Below are 11,108 nucleotides of genomic sequence, written 5' to 3' on the forward strand. Positions count from 1 at the left end.
ATTCAACAAGATTATGCTAATTCGAAGGCTCCTAAAGGGATAGTTCACCCACAAATTTAAATGATGTCATAATTTAGTCACGCTCATGTATATATTTAAGAAAAATGTAAGTATATATATATGATATAAACATATATACAATATATACATGCAAATATTTCTTGAATAGGAAGACTGTTGCTGAGGCCCTATATGCTCCCTTGAGGAGTTTGCAGAATAAGCAGAAGATGTGTGTGTGTGTGTGTGTGTGTGTGTGTGTGTGTGTGTGTGTGTGTGTGTGTGTGTGTGTGTGTGTGTGTGTGTGTGTGTGTGTGTGTGTGTGTGTGTGTGTGTGTGTGTGTGTGTGTGTGTGTGTGTGTGTGTGTGTGTGTGTGTGTGTGTGTGTGTGTGTGTGTGTGTGTGTGTGTGTGTGTGTGTGTGTGTGTGTGTGTGTGTGTGTGTGTGTGTGTGTGTGTGTGTGTGTGTGTGTGTGTGTGTGTGTGTGTGTGTGTGTGTGTGTGTGTGTGTTTGTGTGTGTGTTTGTGTGTGCGTATTCAAATATACAAAATAATTATACACAGTGTACACACATACACTGCCCAGCCAAAGAAAAGTCTCTGTTTGGATTTAAATATGCAAATGCCTAAGAGTCAATGATTGGATCATTATTGCAGTGATTTTTATGATTCTAGCATGTTATATGTTTGGCAACAGTTCTTCCAACCTTAATTGATGGAGTGTGTAGCTTTTCATTTCTTAAACAACCATGTAGGAAGACACATCATGGCCATAATCCAGGATGACAATGTCAAGATGCATCAGGCTCAAACTGTGAAAGAAGTCCACAGTCCACAAGAGTCCAGACCTTAAATTCATTGAAAGTCTTTGGGATGTGCTGGAGGAGACTTGACAGAGTGCTTGACTCTTGCATTGTCAATACACGATCTTGACCAAAATCTTGAATGCACCGCTTGATGAAAATAAATGCTGTGATGTTAATTCCATCAAGAGGTGCATACATTTTTGGTCCAGATTAATAAAGTTAATACATTGTGGAATGAGTTGAATTCAGCTATAAGCATCTCTGGAGCTCAGTTCTCATCCAATAGTCTCAGCACAGTAAAAATCAATAATATTGCTGAATGCATACATTTTTCGAACTATGCCAAGCTCTAAAATATTTTATCGGGTCGAAATAAAATCTTTATCCAGTATAGCCCAAATGACTAGAAAAGTCACAAGGCCTTTGAATTGTTTTGGACGGGGCAAGCTCTTGGAGTCATAAAGATTGAGATACTCTGGTCTATATCTATTGCAAACACCATTTTGATTATTATTTTATTAGTTATGAGAATCAGGTATGATGCTTGTTTCTTAACTGGTTCTTTTATTTCTTTTGAAGAAGAAATACAGATTAAGTATTTTTCCAGACTAAAAATAGTTCATATGAGGCATATGTTAAGACTAAATAGTTTTTTTGCTAAACAGAAATCTGCTAACAAGTCATTTGTTCAGGAATCATATTGGTGGTCACTACATGTTCCAGGCTTTAAATTCAGTAGTGTTGAACAGAAATGCAGGACAAATGGTGAAAGTATTTCATTATTGTGTTTCATCCACATTCCATCACAACCGCACCTGAACATCGTTACAATCATTTGGTTTCAGTTTTTGAAAAAAATGGAACCAGTTGTGAAAAAAGATTCTTATTCTTCGTTATTGGTTCTCAACTCCAGTTATTACTTTTATTGAGAGACTATGTTGAATATTATACTTTCAGAAGTTAATTTATCACACCACAGAACCATTTAAAATGAACTAGTCAATTATAAAGATGAAAAAAAAGTTAAAAAGATGAAAAACCATTCATATTACCTACTATATAGTATTTTATACTATGTATCCCTTTGTTTTATGTTGATTAAAAAAGGCCAATGAACATTTTATGCATCAACTATACCAAAACAAAAAAAATACATTTTTGGTTTAGCCTATAGTTGAATATGTTTATTGTTCATTGTAATAAAATATAGACCTCTCAGACTCTTCTTTTCCATCCTTTGACTCCTCTTGCCTTTTGTAGAAGCATGACGGGCACTTCACCGTGATCCAGCTGGTTGGTATGCTGCGTGGCATTGCCTCAGGTATGATGTACCTGTCCGACATCGGCTATGTCCATCGGGACCTGGCAGCACGAAATATTCTAGTGGATGACAACCTGGTGTGTAAAGTGTCGGACTTCGGTCTGTCCAGGGTTCTGGAGGACGACCCAGAGGCAGCTTACACCACCACAGTAAGCCACATACACCCACTTCAATATTGGTTCATTTAAATTCAGGGCTGTTCAGAGTTAATAACAATCTGTGCTCTTTAGACAGCCAAAGCTGATCGAGAATCTCTGGAGCTTAGCATTACTCTGTCTGTTGTGTGTTATTGAATGGGATTGAGGGGATCTAAGCAGTATAACATGAGATAATGGGTTTATTCTGAGGAGTGATTGAGCAATTAGCTTTATAATAAGATGCTAAATGTGTCTGAATACTTCTGAACTATTTTATACAGAGGTTCTGAGTGTGTCACTTCACTAAACAGTATAACACTTTCCACAGAAAACTCAATTATGACTCATCATTACATAACAAGCAATCTGCATCTCCTTTGATTGCCTAGGAAACACAACTATTTTCATGAAAAGAAAAGATTTTGTTTTGTCAGGGAGGTAAAATCCCTATCCGCTGGACAGCTCCGGAGGCAATTGCATACAGAAAGTTTTCCTCGGCCAGTGATGCTTGGAGCTACGGTATTGTCATGTGGGAAGTGATGTCATATGGGGAACGACCCTACTGGGAGATGTCCAATCAAGATGTGAGTAGTAACTTGGGCTATTCTTATTCTACTAAAATCTCGGCAAGCAGTTTCCCCTTAATAATTAGCCTTTATTCTAATCTCCAAAATCTCTAATCTCTATTATTAGCAATGTATTTATTTGGCCATTTTTCGTATATTTAAAAAAAAAAAAGTATTTTAAATGCATCTGAAAATATATTGCCATTTCCTGTAAAATTTCTCTGAATTTATCATTCTATTGGTTTTAATTCCAATATAAAGTCATATTCTGTTAAATTATAAGATGTGGAACTGTTTTATAAAGTTTCCTTGTTATGCCTTTAGTTATTCATTACTGTTCTCACTATTTAATTAATACACCCAACCATTGGGGAATTCAGGAACTGGCTGAAGTATTTTATACCACAGATGGCATGCCTAAAATCGCATGAATAAAATGATCTTGTAGAATTTGTATCCCAGTAAGGTTCTGCGTGTCTTTCTGCAGGTAATTCTTTCTATAGAGGAGGGCTACAGGCTCCCTGCACCCATGGGCTGCCCCGTGGCCCTGCACCAGCTCATGCTTCTCTGCTGGCAGAAGGAACGCAGTCGACGACCACGGTTTAATGACGTGGTCAGCTTCCTAGACATAGACAAGCTGATCCGCAATCCCAGCAGCCTGCTCACACTGGTGGAGGATGTAAATAGGTAGAGCGATCACAACAACATTGTAAATTTGACTTAATTGCTTACTAGAATCAAAATGAGTGCCAGTATTGAAATTGCCTTTTGAGAAATTGTTATTATTTACTTACAGAAAACTCTAATTACACTGAATTGTTGTCTCTTGCCTCGTGGGAAATGCCTATAAAGGAATTTCAGAAATTCTGATATGATATGATGATACTTTACTGTCAGACTAAGTCTGATTTTTTTTCTCTTGCATGAGAGTGTCTATGTTTACAACAATCAACAATCTGTTTAAACAGCTTCCCAGAATCCCCTGAGGATATGCCAGACTACCCTCTCTTCATATCCATCGGTGATTGGTTGGATTCCATTAAAATGAGTCAATACAAGAACAACTTCATAGCAGCAGGGTACACAACCCTGGATTCCATATCCACCATGAGTATTGAGTGAGTGGAGTCAAAACTACTGCATGAAGTTCTGTTCATTGCTTTGTACATTGTAACATAATATGTCTAATCAGTCTTATGAGCCTTAGAATTTCATGTATCAAAAGAGGCAGTAGGCTTTATAGGGTTAAAATAAATTCACATTCATTAGTTCTTTCCATGCACCAATCAGGCATAATATTATGACCACCTTCCTAATATTGTGCTGGTCCCCATTTTGCTGCCAAAACAGCCCTGACCCGTCGAGGCATAGACTCCACTAGACTCCTGAAGTTGTGCTGTGGTATCTGGCACCAAGATGTTAGCAGCATATCCTTTAAGTCCTGTAAGTTCATGGATCAGACTTGTTTGTTCAGCACATCCCACAGATGCTCGATTGGATTGAGATCTGGGGAATGTGGAGGCCAAGTCAACACCTCAAACTTGTGCTCGTCAAACCATTCCTGAACCATTTTTGCTTTGTGGCAGGACGCATTATCCTGCTGAAAGAGGCCACAGCCACCAGGGAATACCGTTTCCATGAAACGTTGTACATGGTCTGCAACAATGCTTAGGCAGGTGGTACGTGTCAAAGTAACATCTACATAGATGGCAGGACCCAAGGTTTCCCAGCAGAACATTGCCCAAAGCATAACACTGCCTCCGCCAGCTTGCCTTCTTCCCATAGTGCATCCTGGTGCCATGTGCTCCCCAGGTAAGCATAAAATCCACATGATGTCAAAGAAAATGTGATTCATCAGACCAGGCAACCTTCTTCAATTGCTCTGTGGTCCAGTTCTGATCCTTACGTGCCACTGTTGCTGCTTTCAGCATGGGCACCCTGACTGGTTTGTGGCCCCATTCGCAACAAACCGCGATGCACTGTGTATTCTGACACCTTTCTATCAGAACTAGCATTAACTTCTTGAGCAATTTGAGCTACAGTAGCTCACCTGTTTGATCGGACCACACAGGCCAGTCTTCGCTCTCCATATGAATCAATGAGCCTTGGCCGCCCATCACCCTGTCGCCGGTTCACCACTGTTCCTTTCTTGGACCACCTTTGATAGATACTGACCACCACAGATAGATACGGAACACCCCACAAGAGCTGCAGTTTTGGAGATACTCTGACCCAGTCATCTAGCCATCACAATTTGGCCCTTGTCAAGCTCACTCAAATCCTTACGCTTGCCCATTTTTCCTGCTTCTAACACATCAACTTTGAGGACAAAATGTTCAATTGCTGCCTAATATATCCCACCCACTAACAGGTGCCATGATGAAGAGATAATCAGTGTTATTCACTTCACCTGTCATAATCGTATGCCTGATCAGTGTATATAGTAGCAGCACCTGTTCTGTTGAACATAAAGGAAGATATTTTGAAGAATGTTATAACCAAACAGTTGCTATGGTTGACTTCCATAGTATAGAAAAAAATACAACGGTATAAAAAATACAATTATAAAAATATGATGGAAAGAAAGTCAATGGAATAAGGTTACCCACATTCTTCAAAATATCTTATTTTGTGTTCAGCACAATAAATAAATAAATACAAGTTTGAAACAACTTAAGGGTGAGTAAATGATGACACAATTTTCATTTTTAGGTGAACTATCTCTTTAATAGTGTGGGACTTAAAGGGATAGTTCACCCAAAAATGAAATATTCTGTCATCATTTACCCTCAAGTTGTTCCAAACCTGTATGAATTTCTTCCTTCTGCTGAACACAAAGGAAAATATTTGGAAGAATGTTTGTCTCTCGGTAGCCATTGACAATTTTTTTCCCTAGTCAATGGTTGATCTATCTGCTTGGTTACAAACATTCTTCCAAATATTTGCCTTCGCGATCAGCAGAGCAAATAACTTTTACACAGGTTAAGAACAACTTGAGGGTGAGTAAATGATGACAGAATTTTCATTTTTGGGTGAACTATCCCTTTAAGTCCCTCACTCTACACTAGACAGTAGAGTAGATGTAAATGTAATGGCTTAAAGTACTTTTATATTATATTCACACCTTTCCAATTATGTAGCCCAGTTTCAACTGTCTCACCCTTGTCGTTTTCTAAACAGTGATGTAAGAAGAATCGGAGTGTCTCTGATTGGCCACCAGAGGAGGATAGTGAGCAGCATACAAGCACTACGACTGCAGTTCCTCCACATTCAACAGAATGGCTTCCATGTATGAAAATTCACATATACACATACACACTCATATAAACGCTTATCCCAGCAACGCTAGACCCCCAAAACACATGCACACGCACGCACACACGCACGCACACACACACACACACACACCTAAGAGGTCTGGACTGACTGACTGTCATGAGAATTGCTCCACAGCTTCAGTTTCTGAAGATTTCCAGTTGAAACACATACATAAGAAAGCAATCTCAAAGACCCTGAAGAAACATGCTAATTGTCATGAATTGTTTGTCTTCTTGATGAACTGTGTGTAACAGGAAAATTGGACCATTTACCCAGAGGAACCACAGTAAACAATGGAACAATGGCACCATTCTATTGTTACGAAGATGTCATCTGTCAATCATCCTGCAAGTTCTGTGATTGACTGGACTCCAAATCTGAGAATTTTGAATAGTATATTTGCTATTTTAATGTATTAAATTATGTGTCTTAAGAGATTTTTCTGGTTTATTCATCAAGCTTCTTCCCGAGCCTCTAAAAATGAGAGACTATGGATCTGTTGAATGTCTTCAGCTTTAAATGGCTATTATACATTGTTTATCACATCTGATATTTATCCTAATATTTATATGTATATGTGACTTTGTTTTTATTCTCTTTTTTTTCTTAGTTTATTTATTTTTTGGTTGCATTTTGTTTAGTTCTTTTTCTAAGCAATATGTGCAGTCTTTAGAAAACCAAGAAAAGAGCCAAGGTTGGGAGTTGAGAGCTTTATCTTGCTCTGTTTTAAAAAAAAAAATGCCACACAAACCATTGACTTCCTCAGGCTGTCGGCGAGGTGGTAAAAGTCTGACCTTTCAGAAGACTGTAAGCCATTTTCTTACTCCTGTGCACCACAGTCAAATTGAACAAACTTATACAAATCCACTCAGACCGAGATTTGAGAACTGCACACATTTGTTCAGTCTGCTATGGTGTACAGTACCTATAGACACCTCTGATATTTTATCAGTTTGCCTTGCGACTATGAAACTATTGTCAGTGGAGAAACATTGAGGTAACGGGTTGCAGTAAAATGTTCTCATATAGAGAGCATGACAATATAGCACTCTGCATGTTGGCAAGTATTTTTCCCAACACAGCAGGCCTACATACACACATAACTTCAATGGCAACATGCTGTACACATTTGCAGTCTCCTTTGCTTCCACTAGACAAACAAACGCACAATACTGTACCATATATGAACCCATACTTTGACTGGCTCTTTGTATCTGAACACATGTTCGGGACACTGAGGCCACTTGACAAACTTCAAGTTGCAATGTGCAAATGTCAAAAGTGCAAGAGAACCGAGTGCTTATTTCAAGCAGGGCAAGGGAAATCTCTGGGTAATCAGGTCATAATGTATTGTTCATAGTAAACTAATTGTACATTATTTTTTATAATTTATAAAGAGTACAGAGAGATAAAGGCGATATAGGTTGAATGTTTGTAAAAATAAATGATAACTGATATTTTTGTGTTTTTTATGAGTCTATCACAAACAAATTTAAAATATGGACTGCGGGTTTGCTTTCTAAAATGTTATGGTAGCTAAAATAAGATTTAATTTGTTTATATTAGTTAACTACATTAGTCTACATAAACTAACAACAATTAATCTGAATCTTAGTTCATGTTCATTTGAACATTTAATAATTTTTTTTTTTTTATCAACATGAACATTACTGAATGCAAAAGATTAATAAATGTTTACATGTATTGTATTCCATTATTAAAGGGATAGTTCACCTAAAAATGAAAATTTGATGTTTATCTGCTTACCCCCAGGGCATCCAAGATATAGGTGACTTTGTTTCTTCAATAGAACACAAATTAAGATTTTTAACTCCAACCGTTGCAGTCTGTCAGTCATATAATGCATGTGAATGGTAAAAAAAATCGATGAGAGTTAAAAAAATAAACATGCACAGACAAATGCAAATTAAACCCATGCGCCTCGTGACGACACATTTATGTCTTAAAGGAACACTCCACTTTTAAAAAAAAAATAGGCTCATTTTCCAACTCCCCTAGAGTTAAACAGTTGAGTTTTACCGTTTCTTAATCCATTCAGCCGATCTCTGTATCTGGCGGTAGCACTTTTAGCATAGCTTAGCATACATCATTGAATCTGATTAGACCATTAGCATCGCGCTAAAAAATGACCAAAGACTTTCAATATTTTTCCTATTTAAACCTTCTCTTTTGTAAAAGTTGGAATTTTTTAGACTGATATGACTAAGAACTATTCTCTCATTCTCATTCAAAACAAATGTTTGTCCTGCCAAAGCCTTATTTGATCATTATTGTGAGTAATGTAGATGACTGCAACGCTTGTGATTGAGCGCATGTTAACTAAGAGACAGAGAGGATACGCAGAGACCTCCCCGTGCGCATTCTCTCTGTCACATATTACGTTATTCAAAATCAATTGATCGGAAGACCGAATCCATGTTGCACGTTGCACATTCGGACATTTTAATTTCTTTGAATTACCGCTGGGTGTGAATTGCGCTAAAAAACGTTGACTCTTCTCTGACTCACGTTCGAATCTGCTCTCCTCCTCACTTTTGCCCCAGTCTGTTCAGCCACACTTTCTTGCCTTTCACGTTCCAAAAGCTCATCTTCATTGTATTCCGGTTCAAATACATATGGTTCAAGATCTGCACCAAAGTAAATCTTCTGAATCGTCTCTCCCAAATGTCTGGTTACAAGGCACGCTACGCTCCCTGTGCAAGCAGGTTGTCACGTTGGTTATGTTTACGGAAGTTAGCCTATTTTCAGGCGCTGCATAATATAATTGCGCCGCTGCACTCATGGTACGGCAGCACAGTTCCTTGATTATTACGTAGGAATGAGAGAATAGTTCCTATATCAGCCTAGAAAATCACAACTTTTTCTGTTGGTCTTAGTACACGATGTAACTATAAGAGTCAAGTTTTAAATAGGAAAAATATTGAAAGTCTTTGGTAATTTTTGAGCGCGATGCTAATGGTCTAATGCGATTCAATGATGTATGCTAAGCTATGCTAAAAGTGCTACCGCCAGATACAAAGATCGGCTGAATGGATTAAAAAAAATGGTAAAACTCAACTGTTTAACTCTAATGGACTTGGAAAATGAGCCTATTTTCCAAAAAAGTGGAGTGTTCCTTTAAGACACGAAACGATCGGTTTGTGCGAGAAACCGAACAGTATTTATATAATTTTTTACCTCTAATACACTACTATGTCCAACATCCTTGAGTGTGCGATCACTTCCGGTGCATGAGGTCTGTACACAATCTGGCGTAGTTTAAACTAGGTAAAAAAATTATACTGTTCGGTTTCTCGCACAAACCGATCGTTTTGTGTCATTATACGACTGACAGACTGGAGTTCAAAATCTTAATTTGTGTTCTACTGAAGAAAGAAAGTCACCTATATCTTGGATGCCCTGGGGGTAAGCAGATAAACATAAAATTTTCATTTTTGGGTGAACTATCCTTTTAAATGCTGTTTACATATTTACTGTTTTCAAAATACATATTTCTGTTCAGCTGCTCTAATATTAACAAATGAAACCTATTGTAAAGTGTTACCGATATTACAATACGAAACCATAAAGATGCAAGTTAGTTGTAACACTAGTTAATTTGTACCATTATGATAGATAAGCAAACATCTACCACAGTTGTTTCCATTTGAACAGTTCTGTTGAACAAACAGCAGATATGTTCTCTTTCCATGTTTCTCTTTTTTTGTAAATTGTTGTTATCTGCCCAAACTGACAAAGCAAATGGAACAGGTTATAACAACAGACTTCACTGACTTCTGTCTGCTGAAACTTAATTGTGACACAACTGTTGAGGCACAAAATAATGAGTTGTGCTGGGTTTGATTTTCAAAAACTGTTATTCTTTCTCCACCCCTTTCAGGAAGGAACTGTATAGTAGGCTGTCATAAAATAATGATTTGAGATTATAAATATACTCAAATTATATTCGAGAATAAAATGCTCACCATGATAAAGTATTTTTAAATAAATACATTTATTTACAATAATATTAAATATATAAATGCTAATATTAATAAAATATTAACTTAGTAAATGTATTCCTGTTAAGAATGACTAATATGTGAGTTTCTTTGGTATAAATATAAATGTGAAACAAAGGTGTGTATATACAGTACTTAATGACAACATGTTGTGCGACAAGCATTGTTTTAGTTAACATTTGTTACATGCATTTATTAATGTATTTTAATAAACCGAACTTGACATTTTTTTTTTAAATGAGCGTTTATTCAATGACTTTTAGAATTTTGGAAGAAAACAAACTCCATAAAACGACTAATATGTAGAGCATGAGAATTGTCAGTAAAACTTTAGTTTATGGTCCAATTCTCACTATTAACTAGTTGCTTATTAGCATATTACTAGGATGTTTATAAAGCACACATGCCTTACTGCATGACCACATTCTACATCCCTTAACCTACCCAATACCTAAACTTAACAACTACCTCACTAACTATTATTAAGCAGTAACTGGGAGTTTAAGTAATTGAGGTATAAGTCAAAGTTAATAGGACCCTAAACTAAAGTGTGACCAAACTATCATTTTTCTCATTAACATCATTATATTATGAATTTCACTTCCATTTTAATTGCTTATAGGCTCGTCGTTTTGCTGAGGCTAATTTCACAGATCCTATTTTATGTAGGCCTAGTATCCTAAAGTCCCTGTGACAGCTTTTGTAAAAAAATAAAAATAAATCTGAGAGTAGGCCTACTCTTCACTAATGCTGTCTTGTGTTACAATTAAATTGTTGGGTGTAGGGGAAAATAGCAAACAATAATATCAACAATTTTCACACAATAAACCTTGAATTTGTTCATGTTTTTATCACTAAAAATCATTAAAAAAATATTTAGTTGGCTACAACTGTAATAATAATAATATATCCCCAGCTTTTGTAAAAAAAAATAAAAATAAA

The 11,108-nt window shown here is 36.8% G+C and overlaps 1 protein-coding gene across 1 annotated transcript in view; it reads left to right on the forward strand.

Moving 5' to 3' along the window:
* Positions 1-6,121, forward strand: part of epha6 (eph receptor A6) — a gene marked incomplete at its 3' end in the record, with an annotated part of 193,751 nt that extends 187,630 nt beyond the window's left edge. Inside the window, exons 13-17 of the mRNA XM_079813446.1 lie at positions 2,063-2,272; positions 2,695-2,844; positions 3,314-3,513; positions 3,795-3,944; positions 6,007-6,121. Of these exons, the coding sequence (XP_079669572.1) occupies positions 2,063-2,272; positions 2,695-2,844; positions 3,314-3,513; positions 3,795-3,944; positions 6,007-6,121 (825 nt within the window). The remainder of the gene's footprint in view (positions 1-2,062; positions 2,273-2,694; positions 2,845-3,313; positions 3,514-3,794; positions 3,945-6,006) is intronic.
* Positions 6,122-11,108: the final 4,987 nt, after the last annotated feature.

This window comes from Gobio gobio, assembly GCF_949357685.1.
Source record: "Gobio gobio genome assembly, chromosome: 3".
Taxonomy (NCBI): domain Eukaryota; kingdom Metazoa; phylum Chordata; class Actinopteri; order Cypriniformes; family Gobionidae; genus Gobio; species Gobio gobio.